Genomic DNA, 26738 nt, shown 5'->3' on the forward strand with positions numbered 1-26738 from the left:
GCTGCTGAAGCCAGACTTATAATAGACAGAGAGGCTGTTACACACAGTATTGGGTTTTGCACACAGATGTCTGAAACCTTTAAAATCACCAGTGAACAAACAGACGTGTTTGAAGGAAATAGACCAATGCGAGTACGCACTGACAGATATATTTCCCATCATTATGAAATGGTCCACCGGTTATGGTTGCTGACAGTAAAGCACTCACAGGCCGCCCGGGATTGAGTGTATAGAGTCGAATCCACGAGGCAGTAACTGGTGCACAGTCAAGCCAGCGTTGATGATATGGTTTTGATTTGGGTTGCCCGTGCCGTCTCATCCAACATAAAAAGAGAAAGTGTATATGATGGAGAAGGTAACGATGCTGGTTGACCCTTAGATGTTGCCAGTGCTAGATTTATAATAATATGAAGTGCCACTGGAGGTTAGTTTTTTTGCAATGTTAATCATTTGGACTGAAAAGTGTGTGGATAGCTTAATGGACAGACTCTAGAACACTCCCTCTTAAACTGTGAGACATATTAACCTTATCGAAACTGATCTAAACAGACCTTGCAAGTAATTGGAAGTTACCGAATCCTCTTTTCGCAACGGATCCGCTGTTTGAAAAGACTGAGCTGATGCTATGAACCAACTTTGTAATATCTAACTTTATACCGTAATTCTGCCCAGTGCTGGGGGACGGATCAAGACCGTGGGCGATCTCTGTAATCATTCTGCCCTCCCGCTCACACAGTAAGCTTCGGATGATCAGTAAATTCGCCAAAACCGACCTAATGGGACGATTGGCGGGATCAAGTGAGGGGCTATTTGCGGGGCAGGCAATTAGAAACTCTGTGATGATTGGACTGTTTAGAGGAAGAGTGATGAAGCTTGCTATCCGGAGAGCCACTGGGACAAGATTAGGGACGAGTACCGGAGCTGCTAATGGTACAGGCAGTGGGACATTTAGTGGAGCTGCTAATACTTCAAGCAGTGGGACAAGTGGAGCTACTAGTGGTGCAGACAGTGGGATGTGTAGTCGAGCTGCCATTAGTACAAGCTAAGGGATATGACGTGAAGCTGCTAGTGGTACAAGCAGTGCTAGTGGTACAAGCAGTAGGACATTTAGGGGAGCTGCTAGTGGTACAAGCAGTGGGACATGTAGTGGAGCTGCTAGTGGTACAAGCATAGAGATGTGTTTGGGAGCTGCTTGTGGATCAAGCAGTGGGATGTGTAGTGGAGCTGCTTTGTGGTACAAGCAATGTGACATGTATTGGACCCTCTAATGGTATAAGCTGTGGTACTTGTATTGAAGCTGCTAGTGGGACAAACAGTGAGATGAGTAGGGGATGCAATGTACTGAGGACTGATGGTAAGTGAGAAGCAAAGGCTACCAGATAGACGACACAGTGACCTTCATTAAGGACTGCCTGTGGATTGACTGGCTCTCGAAAGAACGACTAAGCGGACAATTGGTCATGGGGCGTTGGTGAGGGCTGTAGGTGTGCTGTTAAGTGGATTGGTGAGGATTGCTAGTGGAATGAGTAGTGGGACGTTGGTGAGGGCTGCTAGTGGAATGCGTTACGGGTCGTTGGTGAGGGCTGTTCGTAAGAGGAGTGGTGTGAATGCTGGTAAAGGCAGACAGTGGAGTGAGTGATGGGCTTGTGGTGAAGACTGTCTCAGAACGAGTAATGAGACGTGATAAGGGATGGTAACGACAACAACAACTACTTCTACTATTACTACTTCTGCTGCTGCTGCTGCTACTATTACTACTACTACTACTACTACTACTGATGCTATTATCATTACTACTACTACTGCTACTACTGCTGCTGCTGCTATTACTACTACTACTGCTACTACTCCTGCTGCTGCTATTACTACTACTACTGCTGCTGCTATTACTACTACTACTGCTGCTGCTATTACTACTACTACTGCTGCTGCTATTACTACTACTACTGCTGCTGCTATTACTACTACTACTGCTGCTGCTATTACTACTACTACTGCTGCTGCTATTACTACTACTGCTACTGCTGCTGTTACTACTACTACTACTACTGCTGCTGCTGCTGCTGCTGCTGCTGTTGCTATTACTACTACTGCTGCTATTATTATTATTATTACTATTACTACTTCTACATCTGGCGCTGCTGCTATTACTACAATTACTACTACTCTGCTGTACTAATACTGCTGCTACTACTACTACTTCCATTACTACTACTACTACTACTACTACTACTACTGCTACTACTACTACTACTACTATTACTACTACTACTGCTGCTGCTACCAATACTTTTTCTGCTAATGCTACTAATGATATAAATAGTAATAGCAATAATGATAATGATTTTGTCTTTGCTGTTGTCGTCGTAATAGTGGTAGTAGTAGTAGTAGCAGCAGTTATGATTTACAGTTTCCTGAACAAACAGCCAACTAGGTATTTGATACATATAACTTAGACACTAGAGTTACAAAAAGGTGTGGAGTTAAGCAGACAGCTAGTTACACAAATAGACTTGCACCATATAAACTAATGTGTTCACTGCGACTGGGGTCGGGGCTCACCTTGTAGTGGTGTGTACGAGCTGGGATGGGCCCAGTGCTGTTTTGATGTTGCTGAACTGTAACTCTGGGACGAGGGATCTCAGGTAAATCAGGGATCAATGGTGGCGTGGATGGTGCAGTAATTTCTTCCCAAACTGTCCGATGAGTTCTAGGTAATGCTTGAAAAGAGTCGGGAGGACCAGTAAGTTGGGTGCATCTTGATAACTGAAACACGAGAGATGGAGGATGATCTTACATGACCCTTTTCAACGTCTGTCGTGGTGATCCCTGACTTTATTTTCTATTCTTTAGCTGAGACGGCACGTTGCAAACACACACACACACACACACACACACACACACACACACACACACACACACACACACACACACACACACACACTCACATATATATATATATATATATATATATATATATATATATATATATATATATATATATATATATATATATATGTGCGTGTGTGTGTGTGTATAGCTAATCCTAGGTATTCACTTTATCGTTCATTCCCTCGATGAACAAATGGGTTGACTATAGACTGACTGCCTCAATCAGGAATCGAACCTATGCTCTCGACCCCGTGATTATATCACGATAAGTAACGCCAAACGCAACACACAGTAGTCCCTGCCATGCGGTGGATGAGCGGTGGGACGTGTAGTAAGGTGTGCAAGGGGCAGAGGGATGCTTGTGAGACGATGATGGGATGTGCGGGAACGAATTATGGCTTGGGAAAGGAGAGTGCTGATGTACATTTGGCTTATCTCAGTTACCGAGTCGTCTGTCGGTACCACCACCGGTGATGCTTGGAGACACTGCCTTTCATCATCATGTTAGCCAGCCTCTCTCTCTCTCTCTCTCTCTCTCTCTCTCTCTCTCTCTCTCTCTCTCTCTCTCTCTCTCTCTCTCTCTCTCGGTGTGGTGGTCAAAATGGAATGTCGTAATGGCCGGCAGTGTATGGTAGACTAATGTTCCGGTAAGCTAGCTAACATTGCCAGAGATATGCTGACGATAGAGAAAATCTTAATTTATCCTTGAATGAGTGAGACTGAATGGTTTACAGATTTTATAGTATCTCGTAGTGTTGACTATTTATTATCGTGTATGAAGTGTCATTTGGTTGTGGCTGCGAGTGTATGAACCCCTTGCTCTGTTGTCGTACGCAGGATGCAGGACGGCGCGAGAGTCGATTATCTTATCAGCCAGTCTGGTGGCCCCATGAAATGCCAAGTCTTCACATTAGTTACACCATTCCATCCCCCATCAGACACACCCCCTACACCAGTGACATTAGATACACACCCCCTACACCAGTGACATCAGATACACACCCCCTACACCAGTGACATCAGATACACACCCCCTACACCAGTGACATCAGATACACCCCCCCTACACCATGTCCCATCAGACGCTTACCCCCTACCCCAGAGTCCCACCAGACACCCTCTACCCCAGAGTAGGTGTAATATTACATGTGATGTGTGTGTGTGTGTGTTTGTGTGTGTGTGCATGTGTGTGTGTGTGTGTGTGTGTGTGTGTGTGTGTGTGTCTGTGTCTGTGTCTGAGTCTGTGTATATGGAAGTGACTGTGTAAACAGTTGATTGTTACGTCGCAATCGTCAGTTAACGACGTGATGGTTACGTCGTGAATTCCATTGTTCAAACAGTGAACAAAAAGATCAGTCCACAGACCAGGTGTGTTTTGTACCCAGGCACACTGTGTATGAGGCCGACTGTAGGTACTATACCACCGATCATTTCACTCGTGTAGACAGGTTACAGTAGCCTCAGACTTGGCCTAGAGCTACAGGAAGCGCCTGTCATATAGAATTTGGCAAAAATTCTCGCCGGGCAGTTCATGCTTGATCCCGGGCTGGCAAGGGGCAGGACAGAACGTCTTCACATTTTTCATTTCGTGCCACATTCTCGAGCTCGCATGAGCCTCGTGGCACACCGGATCAAGCACTGCCAGTGTTCGACTGTTATTACCCATTTTCTGTTGAAAGGAAGGACAAACGAAAATCTGTCTACTCACACGCTGTTAGTAAAATAGATTTAGTGTATTTACAATCATATATATATATATATATATATATATATATATATATATATATATATATATATATATATTTATTTATTTTATTATACTTTGTCGCTGTCTCCCGCGTTTGCGAGGTAGCGCAAGGAAACAGACGAAAGAAATGGCCCAACCCCCCCCCCCCATACACATGTATATACATACGTCCACACACGCAAATATACATACCTACACAGCTTTCCATGGTTTACCCCAGACGCTTCACATGCCTTGCTTCAATCCACTGACAGCACGTCAACCCCGGTATACCACATCGTTCCAATTCACTCTATTCCTTGCCCTCCTTTCACCCTCCTGCATGTTCAGGCCCCGATCAGACAAAATCTTTTTCACTCCATCTTTCCACCTCCAATTTGGTCTCCCTCTTCTCCTTGTTCCCTCCACCTCCGACACATATATCCTCTTGGTCAATCTTTCCTCACTCATCCTCTCCATGTGCCCAAACCACTTCAAAACACCCTCTTCTGCTCTCTCAACCACGCTCTTTTTATTTCCACACATCTCTCTTACCCTTACGTTACTCACTCGATCAAACCACCTCACACCACACATTGTCCTCATCATCTCATTTCCAGCACATCCATCCTCCTGCGCACAACTCTATCCATAGCCCACGCCTCGCAACCATACAACATTGTTGGAACCACTATTCCTTCAAACATACCCATTTTTGCTCTCCGAGATAATGTTCTCGACTTCCACACATTCTTCAAGGCCCCCAGGATTTTCGCCCCCTTCCCCACCCTATGATCCACTTCCGCTTCCATGGTTCCATCCGCTGCCAGATCCACTCCCAGATATCTAAAACACTTCACTTCCTCCAGTTTTTCTCCATTCAAACTCACCTCCCAATTGACTTGACCCTCAACCCTACTGTACCTAATAACCTTGCTCTTATTCACATTTACTCTTAACTTTCTTCTTCCACACACTTTTCCAAACTCAGTCACCAGCTTCTGCAGTTTCTCACATGAATCAGCCACCAGCGCTGTATCATCAGCGAACAACAACTGACTCACTTCCCAAGCTCTCTCATCCCCAACAGACTTCATACTTGCCCCTCTTTCCAAAACTCTTGCATTTACCTCCCTAACAACCCCATTCATAAACAAATTAAACAACCATGGAGACATATATATATATATATATATATATATATATATATATATATATATATATATATATATATATATATATATACGGAGCATCAGATTGGTGAAGAGCAGTGTGGTTTCAGAAGTGGTAGAGGATGTGTGGATCAGGTGTTTGCTTTGAAGAATGTATGTGAGAAATACTTAGAAAAGCAAATGGATTTGTATGTAGCATTTATGGATCTGGAGAAGGCATATGATAGAGTTGATAGAGATGCTCTGTGGAAGGTATTAAGAATATATGGTGTGGGAGGCAAGTTGTTAGAGGCAGTGAAAAGTTTTTATCGAGGATGTAAGGCATGTGTACGTGTAGGAAGAGAGGAAAGTGATTGGTTCTCAATGAATGTAGGTTTACGGCAGGGGTGTGTGATGTCTCCATGGTTGTTTGTTTATGGATTGGGTTGTTAGGGAGGTAAATGCAAGAGTTTTGGAATGAGGGGCAAGTATGAAGTCTGTTGTGGATGAGAGAGCTTGGGAAGTGAGTCAGTTGTTGTTCGCTGATGATACAGCGCTGGTGGCTGATTCATGTGAGAAACTGCAGAAGCTGGTGACTGAGTTTGGTAAAGTGTGTGAAAGAAGAAAGTTAAGAGTAAATGTGAATAAGGTTATTAGGTACAGTAGGGTTGAGGGTCAAGTCAATTGGGAGGTATGTTTGAATGGAGAAAAACTGGAGGAAGTAAAGTGTTTTAGATATCTGGGAGTGGATCTGGCAGCGGATGGAACCATGGAAGCGGAAGTAAATCATAGGGTGGGGGAGGGGGCGAAAATCCTGGGAGCCTTGAAGAATGTGTGGAAGTCGAGAACATTATCTCCGAAAACAAAAATGGGTATGTTTGAAGGAATAGTGGTTCCAACAATGTTGTATGGTTGCGAGGCGTGGGCTATGGATAGAGTTGTGCGCAGGAGGGTGGATGTGCTGGAAATGAGTTGTTTGAGGACAATATGTGGTGTGAGGTGGTTTGATTAAGTAAGTAATGTAAGGATAAGAGAGATGTGTGGAAATAAAAAGAGCGTGGTTTAGAGAGCAGAAGAGGGTGTTTTGAAATGGTCTGGGCACATGGAGAGAATGAGTGAGGAAAGATTGACCAAGAGGATATATGTGTCAGAGGTGGAGGGAACGAGGAGAAGTGGGAGACCAAATTGGAAGTGGAAAGATGGAGTGAAAAAGATTTTGTGTGATCGGGGCCTGAACATGCAGGAGGGTGAAAGGCGTGCAAGGAATAGAATGAATTGGATCGATGTGGTATACTGGGGTTGACGTGCTGTCAGTGGATTGAATCAGGGCATGTGAAGCGTCTGGGGTAAACAATGGAAAGTTGTGTGGGGCCTGGATGTGGAAAGGGAGGTGTGGTTTCGGGCATTATTGCATGACAGCTAGAGACTGAGTGTGAACGAATGTGGCCTTTGTTGTCTTTTCCTAGCGCTTCCCAATATATATATATATATATATATATATATATATATATATATTTTTTTTTTTTTTTTATACTTTGTCGCTGTCTCCCGCGTTTGCGAGGTAGCGCAAGGAAACAGACGAAAGAAATGCCCCCCCCCCCCCATACACATGTATATACATACGTCCACACACGCAAATATACATACCTACACAGCTTTCCATGGTTTACCCCAGACGCTTCACATGCCTTGATTCAATCCACTGACAGCACGTCAGCCCCGGTATACCACATCGCTCCAATTCACTCTATTCCTTGCCCTCCTTTCACCCTCCTGCATGTTCAGGCCCCGATCAGACAAAATCCTTTTCACTCCATCTTTCCACCTCCAATTTGGTCTCCCTCTTCTCCTTGTTCCCTCCACCTCCGACACATATATCCTCTTGGTCAATCTTTCCTCACTCATCCTCTCCATGTGCCCAAACCACTTCAAAACACCCTCTTCTGCTCTCTCAACCACGCTCTTTTTATTTCCACACATCTCTCTTACCCTTACGTTACTCACTCGATGAAACCACCTCACACCACACATTGTCCTCAAACATCTCATTTCCAGCACATCCATCCTCCTGCGCACAACTCTATCCATAGCCCACGCCTCGCAACCATACAACATTGTTGGAACCACTATTCCTTCAAACATACCCATTTTTGCTTTCCGAGATAATGTTCTCGACTTCCACACATTCTTCAAGGCTCCCAGAATTTTCGCCCCCTCCCCCACCCTATGATCCACTTCCGCTTCCATGGTTCCATCCGCTGCCAGATCCACTCCCAGATATCTAAAACACTTCACTTCCTCCAGTTTTTCTCCACTCAAACTCACCTCCCAATTGACTTGACCCTCAACCCTACTGTACCTAATAACCTTGCTCTTATTCACATTTACTCTTAACTTTCTTCTTCCACACACTTTACCAAACTCAGTCACCAGCTTCTGCAGTTTCTCACATGAATCAGCCACCAGCGCTGTGTCATCAGCGAACAACAACTGACTCACTTCCCAAGCTCTCGCATCCCCAACAGACTTCATACTTGCCCCTCTTTCCAAAATATATATATATATATATATATATATATATATATATATATATATATATATATATATATATATATATATATATATATATATATATATATATTGGGAAGAATCACAATTTTGCGCGTGATCAAGGTATTTCTATGAGTCCACGGGGAAAATGAAACACGATAAGGTTCCCAAGTGCACTTTCGTGTAATAATTATATCATCAGGGGAAACACAAGAGAGAAATATAAGTCAGGTGATATACATCGAAGAGACGCAGCTAGGACGCCATTTGGTAAACATATGATTTTTGGACAATCATATGTTTACCAAATTAACATCTTTCTGCCTCTTTAGGATCTCCGGGACTGTGTTTCACAATCAGATGGCGGGATTTGGGGAATATGATAAGATTAATGTACACGTTATCAACGGGGATATATATCTGGTTCAGCCACGCGCGCGCGCGCGTGTGTGTGTGTGTGTGTGTGTGTGTGTGTGTGAGTGTGTGTAAAGATTCGCTGATTACTAAGCTTGACACTGGCTATTGTCAATGACAGCCTGTTCTTTGATGTGCACAAGTCAGGTGTGTATGTGCTCGGGTTGCCATTATTGGCACAGGTCGGCCCGAGTGTAAAAATTGTATAGTGGGCTCTTAAAGTGGGTGTGTGTATTGTGTAGAATGTGATGAATTGTTTCATCTCAAATAAATCCTCGTCTGTAAATAAATGCATAAGTTCCAAACCACTCTATGGAAGATTCTGCAAGCATTCAGTTGTTTAAATTTTTATAGATAATATCATATACTGTTTTTTTTTCCGTTATTTATATATTTCCTTTCATTTCTGTAAGTCGTGTCAGCTGTGTATTGATATTGAGCAGTTGGTGTCCGGCACACACTCTAGGTACACTCCCCATAAATTTCAGCTAAATCTTTTGAAACAGAAAATGTATTCGTGGCGTGACTAAAGGAAAAAAAGATATGTATATTGCATTCGGTAGTGACTAGTCTCATGCAATATTCTATATTGTCCCGGGATTTTATTTTACTCGAAGATGCTTTCCGAATTTTATGATATATATGAAACAGTGCTTTAACCACGCAACATCTTATGTGTATATATATATATATATATATATATATATATATATATATATATATATATATATATATATATATATATATTTGCTATTTCCAGCGTGAGCGAGGTAACGTTAAGAACAGAGGACTGAGCCTTAGAGGGAATATCCTCACTTGGCCCACTTCTCGGTTCCTTCTTAGGGAAAAGTAAGAAAAACGGGAGAGGAGGATTTCCAGCTCATTCCGCTCCATTCCCTTTAGTCAACTTTTACGACACGCAGGGAATAAGTGGGAATGGTTCTTTTTCCCCTATCCCCAGGGATATATATATATATATATATATTTTTTTTTTTTTTTTTTTTTTTTTTTTAGACTTTGTCGCTGTCTCCCGCGTTTGCGAGGTAGCGCAAGGAAACAGACGAAAGAAATGGCCCAACCCCCCCCCATACACATGTACATACACACGTCCACACACGGAAATATACATACCTACACAGCTTTCCATGGTTTACCCCGGACGCTTCACATGCCTTGATTCAATCCACTGACAGCACGTCAACCCCTGTATACCACATCGCTCCAATTCACTCTATTCCTTGCCCTCCTTTCACCCTCCTGCATGTTCAGGCCCCGATCACACAAAATCCTTTTCACTCCATCTTTCCACCTCCAATTTGGTCTCCCTCTTCTCCTCGTTCCCTCCACCTCCGACACATATATCCTCTTGGTCAATCTTTCCTCACTCATTCTCTCCATGTGCCCAAACCATTTCAAAACACCCTCTTCTGCTCTCTCAACCACGCTCTTTTTATTTCCACACATCTCTCTTTCCCTTACGTTACTTACTCGATCAAACCACCTCACACCACACATTGTCCTCAAACATCTCATTTCCAGCACATCCATCCTCCTGCGCACAACTCTATCCATAGCCCACGCCTCGCAACCATACAACATTGTTGGAACTACTATTCCTTCAAACATACCCATTTTTGCTTTCCGGGATAATGTTCTCGACTTCCACACATTTTTCAAGGCTCCCAAAATTTTCGCCCCCTCCCCCACCCTATGATCCACTTCCGCTTCCATGGTTCCATCCGCTGACAGATCCACTCCCAGATATCTAAAACACTTCACTTCCTCCAGTTTTTCACCATTCAAACTCACCTCCCAATTGACTTGACCCTCAACCCTACTGTACCTAATAACCTTGCTCTTATTCACATTTACTCTTAACTTTCTTCTTCCACACACTTTAAATTCGGTTTCGATAACGTCGACAGATATTGTCCGCATGATTGCTAAAAGTGTCAGAATTGAAGATTATATTTAGACCAATAAAGACAGACCTTCTACTGGCGTTTATATCTATTCTACAGGAAGGTGACATGTGAAGCATCAAGGGCAATGGTGTCAAGTGTACAGAAAAGAATTTCAATTCTCTGAAATGCGTGAATTAGCGGACTCTCGTCGCTTCCGGGTATCTTTCATTGTGGTACAGGTGTGCCATACCTTGATGTATTTCTGTACTATGCCTTGTGGTACTGGTGCACCATACCTTGTGGTATTGGTGTACCATACCTTGTGGTACTGGTGTACTATACCTTGTGGTACTGGTGTATCATACCTTGAGGTATTTGTGTATCATACCTTGTGGTACTGGTGTATCATACCGTGAGGTATTTGTGTACCATACCTTGTGGTACTGGTGTACCATACTTTGTGGTACTGGTGTACCATTCCTTGTGGTACTGGTGTACCATACTTTGTGGTACTGGTGTACCATACCTTGTGGTACTGGTGTATCATACCTTGAGGTATTTGTGTATCATACCTTGTGGTACTGGTGTATCATACCGTGAGGTATTTGTGTACCATACCTTGTGGTACTGGTGTACCATACTTTGTGGTACTGGTGTACCATTCCTTGTGGTACTGGTGTACCATACTTTGTGGTACTGGTGTACCATACCTTGTGGTACTGGTGTATCATACCTTGAGGTATTTGTGTATCATACCTTGTGGTACTGGTGTATCATACCGTGAGGTATTTGTGTACCATACCTTGTGGTACTGGTGTACCATACTTTGTGGTACTGGTGTACCATTCCTTGTGGTACTGGTGTACCATACTTTGTGGTACTGGTGTACCATACCTTGTGGTACTGGTGTACCATACCTTGTGGTACTGGTGTACCATACCTTGTGGTACTCGTGTACCATACCTCGTGGTACTGGTGTACCATACATTGTGGTACAGGTGTACCATACCTTGTGGTACTGTTATACCTTACCTTGTTGTTCCGGTAAGCTATGCCTTGTGGTACTGGTGAATTAGTTCTTGTGGTACTTGTGTATCATATTATGTAGTGCTGGTATGCCATACTTTGTGGTAAGATTGTACCTCATCATATGGTACACACCATCATCTGCTCATTCCCACCACATACCATCCTGTGCTTCGTGACACACTTTTTCATCTTTTTCCTTAGGCCAGAGGGAGTTGAGCCAGAGGGAGAGATGGGTGAGGAGGTTCCCTTTCCTTTACTATCATATGTATCTATCACTTTACGCAGATTTTTTTCTTCTTCCAGCTAACCTCGTTTCGGACCACCAGGTCTCCTGTTACCTGACCTACCCGCGTACTGGTGTTCGTTACCTTGTAGTGCCATGGTACCATGATTGTGTTACAGGTGTACCTCAATTGCGTTAGTGACGGACCATACCTTGAGGTGCGTAAGTCCGAGCGTAACTCGCTTGAAGCAGCCTGCTGGAATGTGAGGGTACATTTAAGAAATACCTCAAATGCATGCCAACAATTTTTGACAAATGCTCCAAAAAGGAGAGAGAAAGAGAAAAAGGACATAAAATCCAACAGTGTTATCAGATAATACAGCAAGTAAGATTTACATCTCTCAGGCGATCTATTCATCCGAATATTGAATACATTTTGAACTGATAGAGGATATCTCTTATTCATGGAACTGAGTAACACTGAGACAGTCTTTTGAGCTGATAAAGGATATCTCTTGTTCAGCGGACTGAGCAAGATAGATAGATAGTCACATAGATGGTATCCAAAGAAAGAGCTGCACGCTCTAGAGGAGGTCAGCTCTTCCTAGATACGAGGCCTAGAAAAGGAGAACGACACTGAGATAGTTTTTTGAACTGATAAAGGTTTCTTGCTGTTCAGCCCATCTGAGTTGCGTCTTCTTTGTTACAGTGGATCACCGTGCCCTTCGCCATGCAGCACCAGGCTGTGGGCTCCCTGAACCCCAACGTGACTGACTGGGTAGGCTCCATCCCTGAGGAGACTCCGTGGGTGTGGGGCGAGTGGACGGACTTCGCTGTCTTACTTATCTTCGGAGGCATCCCCTGGCAGGTGGGTCTTGTAGGCGTGAAGTGGATAACTACACGTGCGTGGTAGTGCATGGCTCTCCCAAATGTGTCTGATGGCTTGCATCATGTAAGAGTGTGAGGAGTTGGGAGTATTGTGATCTGTAGTTGGTAGCTGTCACATGTGTGCTGAGGTTGTGTGGTTGGGTTGACAATTATGGTGAGAGTGGTGCTTCTGGTTGTGATGATGGTGTCACCTGTACTGTTATGGTGATTAATGTGATGGCGGTTCAGAAAGTGACTGGTGCTGTGCTCTGAGTGTATAGTCGTGTTGAACTTGTGTTGGTTATGTCATGATTTTCATTGTGTAGTGATTGTGGTATGTGGTATGGTATGTGGTTGTGATATGGTGATGTTTAATGGCGTCCAGTATTACTATTAAGCGTGTGTTGTGCCTCATAGTAATGTTCAGTGTCTGTTGTAGAGCTGAGCTTGTGGTAGTATTGAGGACGAGGAAGCGTTGACCGTATGGCGTTACTGAACCTATGATAAGGTTGACCTGATACCGCTATGCATGTACAGTTCCTGAGCATGTGATGATGTGGACTGTTTGTCAGGTCAAGCAGGTGGAGGAGCTGAGCATGTGATGATGAAGGGGCGTGTGATGGTGATGAAGAGGCGTGTGATGGTGATGAAGAGGCGTGTGATGGTGATGAAGAGGCGTGTGATGGTGATGAAGAGGCGTGTGATGGTGATGAAGAGGCGTGTGATGGTGATGAAGAGGCGTGTGATGGTGATGAAGAGGCATGTGATGGTGATGAAGAGGCGTGTGATGGTGATGAAGAGGCGTGTGATGGTGATGAAGAGGCATGTGATGGTGATGAAGAGGAGTGTGATGGTGATGAGCAGGAGTGTGATGGTGATGAACAGGAGTGTGATGGTGATGAAGAGGCGTGTGATGGTGATGAAGAGGCGTGTGATGGTGATGAAGAGGCGTGTGGTGGTGATGAAGAGGCGTATGATGGTGATGAAGAGGCGTGTGATGGTGATGAAGAGGCGTGTGATGGTGATGAAGAGGCATGTGATGGTGATGAAGAGGCGTGTGATGGTGATGAAGAGGCGTGTGATGGTGATGAAGAGGCATGTGATGGTGATGAAGAGGAGTGTGATGGTGATGAGCAGGAGTGTGATGGTGATGAACAGGAGTGTGATGGTGATGAAGAGGCGTGTGATGGTGATGAAGAGGCGTGTGATGGTGATGAAGAGGCGTGTGGCGGTGATGAAGAGGCGTATGATGGTGATGAAGAGGCGTGTGATGGTGATGAAGAGGCGTGTGATGGTGATGAAGAGGCGTGTGATGGTGATGAAGAGGCGTGTGGTGGTGATGAAGAGGCGTGTGATGGTGATGAAGAGGCGTGTGATGGTGATGAAGAGGCGTGTGATGGTGATGAAGAGGCGTGTGATGGTGATGAAGAGGCGTGTGTGGTGATGGGTGATGAAGAGGCGTGTGATGGTGATGAAGAGGCGTGTGGTGGTGATGAAGAGGCGTGTGATGGTGATGAAGAGGCGTGTGATGGTGATGAAGAGGCGTGTGGTGGTGTTGAGTGTTTGTGGTATGATGTGCAGCGTCGGGCCATGGTTAGTAGGGTGATTGTGGTGAGCCTTTGGTATCGTACATCGCATGGTTGTATGGAGTGTGTGGTGTCCGGAGCGTGTAGTTCTAATGTTCGTGTGTTGGTGTTGAGTATGTGATGTCTAGAGTGCGTGGTTGTCCTGGGTGTGTGCTGGTGTTGTTACATGTGATCCCCAGAGTGTGTAGTTGTGCTAGACGTGGGAGATTGTTGGATGTATGATGACTAGAGTGTGTGGTTATTGTGAGTGTGTGGTCGTGATGGGTGCGTGATCCCCAAAGAGTGTGGCTGTACTAGTCGTGTGCTGGTGTCGAGGGTATGACGGTGTGTTCATGGTGATGTTAAGCAAACGGTGAGGATGAGCGTGAGAAGGTACAGTGTGGTGTGTGGAGGTTGTGGCAGTGTTAGTCCTGCGGTGGTGTTAAACACATTTTGCTGAATACATTGCAGCGTTGAGAGGACATCAGAGGTGAATGTACAGCCGAGTTTATCGTGGTCTTGTTGAATGTGTGGCAGAGTTGAATGTGTAGCGGTGATAATTGTGTAGCAGGAGCTTAACGTATGTCGGAGCGAAATGTGTTGCGGAGTTGAATGTGTAGCGATGCTGGGTGTGTAGCGGAGTTGCATGTGTAGCGGTGTTGTGTGTATAGTGGTGCTGAATGTGATAGTGATGCCATGGTAATGCTGTGTATTGTGATGATACTGAACATATAGTGGTGCTGAGTATGCGATGTTGCTGAGCATGTAGTGATGCTGAGAGTATGGTGCTGCTGACTTTGTGATTGTAATAAATATATCATAATGTTGAGTTAATGTCAGAGATAAGCATGTTGTGATAATTGTTGTGTGACGAGAGTGGGTGTGTGTGGCGATATGGTGGTGGTGGAAGTGAGTGTGTGGCGATGTGGTGTGATGTTGTGTTGGTGGTTGTAAAGATGAGTTTTGGTTGTGAGCAGATGGAAAGACTGTGGCAGCACACAGTGATGTCTCAAGTGATTAGGAAAACTGGCTTCGTTTTCGAATATATGGGAGTGAGACTGTACATGGTGCTCATAAACTTCTCGCACGTCTTTTGAGTTTCAATTTCTTTGGATGTGAACCTCGTAAGCACCTTGTATTTCACGGTGTAGTTTAGGACTGAAAATAGTTCCTTCATGTATTACATATGATTTGTTGTGGGTCTTGTGCTTGATGGTGTATATACATATATGGTACATATACGGTAGTTTTAATGTTAAGTGATAAGCTGTTATGACTGACTGTGATGACCAATTTGTAACTGTGGAAAGTGAGCAATATTCACATTATCTCGACCCTCAGTCACTTGTATTGGACCTGTTCATTATTTTTTTTTTATTTTCCACACAAAAAGTTATCCCCTGATTATTTCCAATTGTCAGTTATCATATCATTATATCATATATTTATATATTATGTTATATATTTCCTGTCTTCTTTTTGAGGGGTCCAGTTCAGTCTCTTACTCCTCTCCACCCATGCTTAAAGAATTACCTGCTTATCAAACCAGTTTTTTCATTTCAGAATCTCATTAATCGTAGAAAAAGTATCTCATATTTTCCTTCTGGCTCCAGTAATTTAAACACCTACTTCACAAACCATAGCCCCGCCATTTCGGCCCATTGAAACCATTGCTTCTTATAGTCTTTCCAATCCGTTTCCTTTTTGAGACAGAGCCACGAAGATGGTCCATATTCAAGATTACGTCTAACATTACGTTGTGTATAAATTCCTTATATGACATCTCGTGAATTCTGAATGCTTCTCTTACGTTTACCAATCATGCATAAACTTTTATGGCCGTCTGCCTAATGTTATGATATTTGATATTTGATTCCAAAATCTTTCCAAGAGTTTAATGCTTTTACTAGGCCATAGACCAGACCAGATGTGACTGTTAGCTCGAAATGAGAAATCATGAAGGCAGGAATAAGAATAAAGAATGCATAAAGAAGCGTTGAGAAGAAAGGGAATAAAAACATGAAGGGGACATACGAGATTTCCAGCTTTGGTGGCCATTGGTGACTGTATGAGGAAAAAACATTGGTTGACACTTTTGACGTATTTGAATCTCAGAATTAGTTTGACTTGTACATTTTACTGATCGTTATGATATTCTGTGTATTACTGACATATGTTCTGTAGGGTTTTGAGGACGTAATTACGACAGAAATGTTCTTTTTGTATGTGCCATTAGTTCCAGTTTCTTGAAACGTAGACAAAGACAAGCTTTTTCTACAAAGAAAAAAAAGGAAGAAAACCGAAACGCACAAGAGTATTTACTTAAAAATAATCACATTTGAAAATGATTAATTGATTAACAGTTATGTCAAACGGCTAAATAAGATATAATAAAGGTCGTTTTTCATGAAAATCAAGATCCTCCACTCATCATACGTGACCACACTGGCCATCAGGCATATCTGAGCACGTTGGCAGCTTGAGGACTGCCGAGCAATCTCTTTTATCAAATACGTGAGCAATCGGATGGTCGTCCAGCTAGAGCACACCTGCAAGTCATGAGAAACGATAACAAAGCCCTGGAGAAAGAGAGAACCTGCCATCAATTGGATGAAAGGAAGAATCCTGCAGCCTGCTGTTGCAGAGCTCAGTACGATATCCAAAGACGAAGGAAGTAAGAATGGTAGAACATCATGGGAATGACACGTTGCGTATGCGAAAGTCGTGTCGACCTTGATGGTGGCTACGTAATGTGGGCTTAGGCCTGTCGACTGCCGGGATCATTAAGGCCGTCCATGTCAAGTTATAACTAGCAGTTGAGAGCATGTAGACACCTACTTCAAGTATTCGCCATCACTGGTTAGACAATACACACTCACAGTATGTATATATGGCTTCTCTGTCGCAGACATCCTTGGAGAACAGAACTGAAGTCTGGTAGCTGAAGAGCAACCTTTAGGGTGGTAGTCGACCTTCCCTGTTGGTTGTTAGTGTAGCCACCGACCCGCTGCCAGTCCACCGGACACCACTCGACCATGACTCCATTACCGGTCCACCGCACCACACCCAACCACTAGCCCCTCCACCGTCCTACCCCAATAAGATCCACATCACCAGTCAGTCCCTCCACTAATCCATCGCCTGTTTACCACCGCAACCCAATAACACCCACCTAACCACCACCCCGTCCAACCCCACCAACACCCATCCAGCCAACCCGCAACTTCCCAACCAATCACTGCCCCACCACCTGCCCAACCGACCCCATCACCAGCCTACTATCACCCTGCCATTACCACCAACCCACCCCATCTCACCACGACTCAGCCCGATCACTAATCCAGCACCACTACCTGTCCGCTAATGTCACCACATTACCAGCCCACCAACCCCACCTAACTGCCCACCACGCCATTCTATCACTACCCCACCCCACCACCATCGGCCTAACACTGGCCCACCATCGACTCGCTCCTCCCCATCAACGCCTCGCCTCATCCCACCACGAACTCATTCCCCCACCATCTAGTCCCACTCCGCCATACCCCACCATCTTCCCACACCACCACCACCATCGCATCCCAGTATTACCACACCCCACCCCTACCATTACCCAACCTCAGCCCATCATCGACCAAGTCCATCCCATTACCACCCTAATCACCCCTACCTCAGTGCACCTCACCCATTCCCACCCAACCTTACCCTACCACCCCTCACTACCGGTTCTACCCACCGAGCAGCCACCACTGACCCACTCCAACCCACCACCGGCAAACCCCACCACACTTCTCACCTGATGATGACGAGCGTATCTCCCACGTGCACTGTAGTGCCCTCAAAAAAAGTACCCCAGGATGCCTTAGGCTGCGCCATATCCTCGTCCCTATCGTAGTTGTCATTTCACCAACACACCTGCTAATATGAGACAAAGAATGATATGGTCTTCACATTTTTTGTGGCTGTTTTTACAGTTTATTTAAAGATATCATTAAGAACAGAATAGCTATCAAAATTCATAGCTAGTAGACCTAACGTGTGTGTGTGTGTGTGTGTGTGTGTGTGTGTTTGTGTGAAGGGGGCTCTGATCAGATGATAGCCTGAGCATTATACTTAATGGAAAAAGATGAACATATTGCCAAGAAAACTGATCATTTAGAAATTGAAACGTCTACATTTGAGACAAGAGTGGATAGAGGTGGTAAACTGCAAATGGTTAGAAACGAGGTGAAGCCCAGGAGAACTGGGAAAGATGAAAATAGAAACGTTAAACTGTAAGATTATATTCCTGGACGGTGAGATGGAACACGAGCCTAACCTCACCATGTCCAAGATTCTTTAAATACAAAGTTTTCAGAAAGAAACAAGAATAGGAAGAGGCTTCGATACTACGAGTGTTTGGCCGAAAGATGTATCTCACAGGACACGAGACATAGTGAGGGAAAGTACTGAAGACAGTGTAACTCTAGTTCAAGCAGGGACAAACAACGTGGCTGAAGATAGAATCAGAAGAGATTCTTGGGAAGGATTGGAGACTTGTCAGTGAGTTTGAAGGTAGCCGTAGGCTGTGTTAGTGGGACTTGTTCTTTGGTATATTGTAGGTAACTGTGACTCGGTATTTTTCATGAATCACAACATATTGAACTGTAGGACTTGGGAGATTAACTACGTAGATCTGTCGGATGGTTTGATTGGTTTGATCACACACACACACACACACACACACACACACACACACACACACACACACACACACACACACACACACATACACACACACAAACACACACACTCTGCTGAAAATGTAAAGCACATTAAACCTGTTGCTCAGGAACTGTAATCTATTCATTGATAGATTGATCAATCGTTAACCATGGTTAGTAATCGGTGATTTATCTATAGACAGATTGATCATCGTTAACCATGGTTAATATTTGATGATTTATCTACTGATAGATTGATCATCGTTAACCATGGTTAATATTTGATGATTTATCTACTGATAGATTGATCATTCGTTAACCATGGTTAATATTTGATGATTTATCCACTGATAGATTGATCATTCGTTAACCATGGTTAATATTTGATGATCTATCTACTGATAGATTGATCATTCGTTAACCATGGTTGATATTCGATGATTTATCTACTGATAGATTGATCATTCGTTAACCATGGTTAATATTTGATGATTTATCTACTGATAGATTGATCATCGTTAACCATGGTTAATATTTGATGATTTATCTACTGATAGATTGATCATTCGTTAACCATGGTTAATATTTGATGATTTATCTACTGATAGATTGATCATTCGTTAACCATGGTTAATATTTGATGATCTATCTACTGATAGATTGATCATTCGTTAACCATGGTTGATATTCGATGATTTATCTATAGATAAATTGATCATTCACTAACTATGGGTAATAATCGGTGATTTATGAAGAGGTTGATCACGCACCAATGGTAAATTGTAATCGATGATTTATGAACAGTATGATCATACATGAATCATAACTTGCAATCTGTGATTTATCAGCCGAATGATTACACAATAATCGTAATTATAATCAATAATTGTATACCAGTCGTGACTTACGATCAGTTATTCATTGACGAGTTGATCATTCGTTAACCTACGGCTGCGATCATCAGTTTATTCATATGTGTTCGTGTATTGCTCTCTTATAACGTGGTGTATTAACCAGTTGGCTGAACTGCCGACTGTATAGCTTCCATGACACACGACAAGGCTGAGTGTGTAGGTTAGAGGAGCATAGATGAGTGGATGAAGTGGAACTCGGAACGATGTAGTGATTGGCTGATTAGTGGAAGATAAATAATATGGCAAAAGGGTAGAGAGAGAGAGAGAGAGAGAGAGAGAGAGAGAGAGAGAGAGAGAGAGAGAGAGAGAGCAAAAAAAAGGAGGTCAGGGCAACAGGATATCAGAGCCAGGTAGTAGAACGCTAGTTATCCCTCGTCTGAATCGCCGCTTGAGGGCGTAGGCAGGAGAGGCCGGGCGTAAGCCTGGGTGAGCATGAGGGAAAGGTTACTAAGGGGACACCAGAGGTCCCACGTAGCAGAGCGCTAGTACCACTCCGATATTTTCCCTCGTAAGAAACCTTCATCATGACGTTAACGTGGGCGAGGAAGGTCACCAGGGTGAGGAGAGAATATCCCGGCTGATGTGTTACGTCCCTCGTATTTCTCCCTACTTGATAAACATGTAGTAACGCATGTTGAACGTTGGCTTAGTGTGAGTGTTCTTACAGCACCGGGCGAAGTCGTGACTGCGTCTCCCTGCTGGGTAGCGCGCGTGTGTGTGTGTGTGTGTGTGTGTGGACTTTATATTAAAAAAAATGTCAGTGTGAAGACATGGTGGACCTCCTAAGGACGTTTCAGAGTGAGATACTGTCATCTTCCATGGAGAACACAAGGAGGGCTTGTGTGGAGACGTGTATGCTCCTATGGTTAAATGTTCGTGTGGTGATGGTATGAGTTCTCCAGTGGACCGTCTGAAGCGTCGTCACGAAGCTTCAGTGGGTCTGAATTCCTTGTCGCCGTATTTAGAGGCATTAACCTGAGAAACACTAGAGAGAGTGTGGAGCAAAAGACTTAGAGGCGGTATTTAAGGACATACTAGTGGGTTTCAAGTCCATGTTAACGTTGCTAGTCATCATGTCCTTATGTATATAGTTCATGGGAGGAGTCCAGAGTATGAGACAATGAAGCCTCGAACTGGTATTGCCCAAGTGAGGTGTACGACATGATATAACATGATGGCCTTACATTTTGTTGATATATATATATATATATATATATATATATATATATATATATATATATATATATATATATATATATATATATATATATATTATTTATTTTGCTTTGTCGCTGTCTTTCGCGTTTGCGAGGTAGCGCAAGGAAACAGACGAAAGAAATGGCCCAACCCACCCCCATACACATGTATATACATACGTCCACACACGCAAATATACATACCTACACAGCTTTCCATGGTTTACCCCAGACGCTTCACATGCCCTGATTCAATCCACTGACAGCACGTCAACCCCGGTATGCCACATCGATCCAATTCACTCTATTCCTTGCCCTCCTTTCACCCTCCTGCATGTTCAGGCCCCGATCACACAAAATGTTTTTCACTCCATCTTTCCACCTCCAATTTGGTCTCCCACTTCTCCTCGTTCCGTCCATCTCCGACACATATATCCTCTTGGTCAATCTTTCCTCACTCATTCTCTCCATGTGCCCAAACCATTTCAAAACACCCTCTTCTGCTCTCTCAACCACGCTCTTTTTATTTCCACACATCTCTCTTACCCTTACGTTACTTACTCGATCAAACCACCTCACACCACACATTGTCCTCCAACATCTCATTTCCAGCACATCCATCCTCCTGCGCACAACTCTATCCATAGCCCACGCCTCGCAACCATACAACATTGTTGGAACCACTATTCCTTCAAACATACCCATTTTTGCTTTCCGAGATAATGTTCTCGACTTCCACACATTCTTCAAGGCTCCCAGGATTTTCACCCCCTCCCCCACCCTATGAGCCACTTCCGTTTCCATGGTTCCATCCGCTGCCAGATCCACTCCCAGATATCTAAAACACTTTACTTCCTCCAGTTTTTCTCCATTCAAACTTACCTCCCAATTGACTTGACCCTCAACCCTACTGTACCTAATTACCTTGCTCTTATTCACATTTACTCTTAACTTTCTTCTTTCATATATATATATATATATATATATATATATATATATATATATATATATATATATATATATATATATATATATATATATATATATATATATGCCCAAGTGAGGTGTACGACATGATATATCATGATGGCCTTGCATTTTGTTGTGGAGGCTAAGGTGAAGATTTGTATGGGTTTTCAGAAAAGAAGAGTGAATGTTGGGGTGAAGAGGGTGGTGAGAGTAAGTGAGCTTGGGAAGGAGACCTGTGTGAGGAAGTACCAGGAGAGACTGAGTACAGAATTGAAAAAGGTGAGAGCAATGGAAGTAAGGTGAGTGGGGGAGGAATGGGATGTATTTAGGGAATCAGTGATGGATTGCGCAAAAGATGCTTGTGGCATGAGAAGAGTGGGAGGTGGGTTGATTAGAAAGGGTAGTGAGTGGTGGGATGAAGAAGTAAGAGTATTAGTGAAAGAGAAGAGAGAGGCATTTGGACGATTTTTGCAGGGAAAAAATGAAATTGAGTGGGAGATGTATAAATGAAAGAGACAGGAGGTCAAGAGAAAGGTGCAAGAGGTGAAAAAAAGGGCAAATGAGAGTTGGGGTGAGAGAGTATCATTAAATTTTAGGGAGAATAAAAAGATGTTCTGGAAGGAGGTAAATAAAGTGCGTAAGACAAGGGAGCAAATGGGAACTTCAGTGAAGGGCGCAAATGGGGAGGTGATAACAAGTAGTGGTGATGTGAGAAGGAGATGGAGTGAGTATTTTGAAGGTTTGTTGAATGTGTTTGATGATAGATTGGCAGATATAGGGTGTTTTGGTCGAGGTGGTGTGCAAAGTGAGAGGGTTGGGGAAAATGATTTGGTAAACAGAGAAGAGGTAGTGAAAGCTTTGCGGAAGATGAAAGCCGGCAAGGCAGCAGGTTTGGATGGTATTGCAGTGGAATTTATTAAAAAAGGGGGTGACTGTATTATTGACTGGTTGGTAAGGTTATTTAATGTATGTATGACTCATGGTGAGGTGCCTGAGGATTGGCGGAATGCGTGCATAGTGCCATTGTACAAAGGCAAAGGGGATAAGAGTGAGTGCTCAAATTACAGAGGTATAAGTTTGTTGAGTATTCCTGGTAAATTATATGGGAGGGTATTGATTGAGAGGGTGAAGGCATGTACAGAGCATCAGATTGGGGAAGAGCAGTGTGGTTTCAGAAGTGGTAGAGGATGTGTGGATCAGGTGTTTGCTTTGAAGAATGTATGTGAGAAATACTTTGAAAAGCAAATGGATTTGTATGTAGCATTTATGGATCTGGAGAAGGCATATGATAGAGTTGATAGAGATGCTCTGTGGAAGGTATTAAGAATATATGGTGTGGGAGGAAAGTTGTTAGAAGCAGTGAAAAGTTTTTATCGAGGATGTAAGGCATGTGTACGTGTAGGAAGAGAGGAAAGTGATTGGTTCTCAGTGAATGTAGGTTTGCGGCAGGGGTGTGTGATGTCTCCATGGTTGTTTAATTTGTTTATGGATGGGGTTGTTAGGGAGGTAAATGCAAGAGTTTTGGAAAGAGGGGCAAGTATGAAGTCTGTTGGGGATGAGAGAGCTTGGGACGTGAGTCAGTTGTTGTTCGCTGATGATACAGCGCTGGTGGCTGATTCATGTGAGAAACTGCAGAAGCTGGTGACTGAGTTTGGTAAAGTGTGTGGAAGAAGAAAGTTAAGAGTAAATGTGAATAAGAGCAAGGTTATTAGGTACAGTAGGGTTGAGGGTCAAGTCAATTGGGAGGTGAGTTTGAATGGAGAAAAACTGGAGGAAGTGAAGTGTTTTAGATATCTGGGAGTGGATCTGGCAGCGGATGGAACCATGGAAGCGGAAGTGGATCATAGGGTGGGGGAGGGGGCGAAAATTCTGGGGGCCTTGAAGAATGTGTGGAAGTCGAGAACATTATCTCGGAAAGCAAAAATGGGTATGTTTGAAGGAATAGTGGTTCCAACAATGTTGTATGGTTGCGAGGCGTGGGCTATGGATAGAGTTGTGCGCAGGAGGATGGATGTGCTGGAAATGAGATGTTTGAGGACAATGTGTGGTGTGAGGTGGTTTGATCGAGTGAGTAACGTAAGGGTAAGAGAGGTGTGTGGAAATAAAAAGAGCGTGGTTGAGAGAGCAGAAGAGGGTGTTTTGAAGTGGTTTGGGCACATGGAGAGAATGAGTGAGGAAAGATTGACCAAGAGGATATATGTGTCGGAGGTGGAGGGAACGAGGAGAAGAGGGAGACCAAATTGGAGGTGGAAAGATGGAGTGAAAAAGATTTTGTGTGATCGGGGCCTGAACATGCAGGAGGGTGAAAGGAGTGCAAGGAATAGAGTGAATTGGAGCGATGTGGTATACCGGGGTTGACGTGCTGTCAGTGGATTGAATCAAGGCATGTGAAGCGTCTGGGGTAAACCATGGAAAGGTGTGTAGGTATGTATATTTGCGTGTGTGGACGTATGTATATACATGTGTATGGGGGGGGGGGTTGGGCCATTTCTTTCGTCTGTTTCCTTGCGCTACCTCGCAAACGCGGGAGACAGCGACAAAGTATAATAATAATAATAATAATAATAATATATATATATATATATATATATATATATATATATATATATATATATATATATATATATATATATATATTTATATATATTATTTATTTTGCTTTGTCGCTGTCTTTCGCGTTTGCGAGGTAGCGCAAGGAAACAGACGAAAGAAATGGCCCAACCCACCCACATACATATGTATATACATACACGTCCACACACGAAAATATACATACCTATACATCTCAAGGTATACATATATATACACACACAGCCATATACATATATACACATGTACATAATTCATTCTGGTTGCCTTTATTCATTCCCATCACCACCCCGCCACACATGATATAAAAAAACCCTCCCCCCTCATATGTGCAAGGTAGCGCTAGGATAAGACAACAAAGGCCAAATTCATTCACACTCAGTCTCTAGCTGTCATGTAATAATGCACCGAAACCACAGCTCCCTTTCCACATACAGGCCCCACAGAACTTTCCATGGTGTGCACCAGACGCTTCACATGCCCTAGTTCAATCCGTTGACAGCACGTCGACCCCGGTATACCACATCGTTCCAATTCACTCTTTTCCTTGCACGCCTTTTCACCCTCCTGCATGTTCAGGCCCCGATCACTCAGAATCTTTTTCACTCCATCTTTCCACCTCCAATTTGGCTTCCCACTTCTTCTCGTTCCCTCCACCTCTGACACATATATCCTCTTGGTCAGTCTTTCCTCACTCATTCTCTCCATGTGACCAAAACCATTTCAAAACACCCTCTTCTGCTCTTTCAACGACACTCTTTATTACCACACATCTCCCTTACCCTATTATTACTTACCCGATCAAACCACCTCACACCACATACTGTCATCAAACATCTCATTTCCAGCACATCCACCCTCCTCCGCACAACTCTATCTATAGCCCACGCCTCGCAACCATATAACATTGTTGGAACCACTATTCCTTAAACATACCCATTTTTGCTTTCCGAGATAATGTTCTCGACTTCCACACATTCTTCAACGCTCCCAAAACTTTCGCCCCCCTCCCCCACCCTATGATTCACTTCCGTTTCCATGGTTCCATCCGCTGCCAGATCTACTCCCAGATATCTAAAACACTTCACTTCCTCCAGTTTTTCTCCATTCAAACTTACCTCCCAATTGACTTGTCCATCAACCCTACTGTACCTAATAACCTTGCTCTAATTTACATTTACTCTCAGCTTTCTTCTTTCACACACTTTACCAAACTCAGTCACCAGCTTCTGCAGTTTCTCACATGAATCAGCCACCAGCACTGTATCATCAGCGAACAACAACTGACTCACTTCCCAAGCTCTCTCATCCACAACAGACTGCATATTTGCCCCTCTTTCCAAAACTCTTGCATTCAATTCCCTAACAACCCCATCCATAAACAAATTAAACAACCATGGAGACATCACACACCCCCGCCTCAAACCTACATTCACTGAGAACCAATCACTTTCCTCTCTTCCTACACGTACACATGCCTTACATCCTCGATAAAAACTTTTCACTGCCTCTAACAACTTGCCTCCCACACCATATATTCTTAATACCTTCCACAGATCATCTCTATCAACTCTATCATATGCCTTCTCCAGATCCATAAATGCTACATGCAAATCCATTTGTTTTTCTAAGTATTTCTCACATACATTCTTCAAAGCAAACATCTGATCCACACATCCTCTACCACTTCTGAAACCACACTGCTCTTCCCCAATCTGATGCTCTGCACATGCCTTCACCCTCTCAATCAATACCCTCCCATATAATTTCCCTGGAATACTCAACAAACTTATACCTCTGTAATTTAAGCACTCACTTTCATCCCCTTTGCGTTTGTACAATGGCACTATGCAAGCATTCAGCCGATCCTCAGGCACGTCATCATGAGTCATACATACATTAAAAAACCTTACCAACCAGTCAACAATACAGTCATCCCCCTTTTTAATAAATTTCATTGCAATACCATCCAAACTCACTGCCTTGCCGGCTATCATCTTCCAAAAATCTTTTACTACCTCTTCTCTGTTTACCAAATCATTCTCC

The 26738-nt window shown here is 43.5% G+C and overlaps 1 protein-coding gene across 1 annotated transcript in view; it reads left to right on the forward strand.

Moving 5' to 3' along the window:
• LOC139756497 (high-affinity choline transporter 1-like) overlaps positions 1 to 26738 on the forward strand; it is a 1116821-nt gene that overhangs the window by 881845 nt on the left and 208238 nt on the right. The window contains exon 7 of the mRNA XM_071675940.1: positions 12599 to 12757. Within this exon, the coding sequence (XP_071532041.1) occupies positions 12599 to 12757 (159 nt within the window). The remainder of the gene's footprint in view (positions 1 to 12598; positions 12758 to 26738) is intronic.

The sequence above is a fragment of the Panulirus ornatus genome, chromosome 22 (assembly GCF_036320965.1).
Source record: "Panulirus ornatus isolate Po-2019 chromosome 22, ASM3632096v1, whole genome shotgun sequence".
Classification (NCBI taxonomy): Eukaryota; Metazoa; Arthropoda; class Malacostraca; order Decapoda; family Palinuridae; genus Panulirus; species Panulirus ornatus.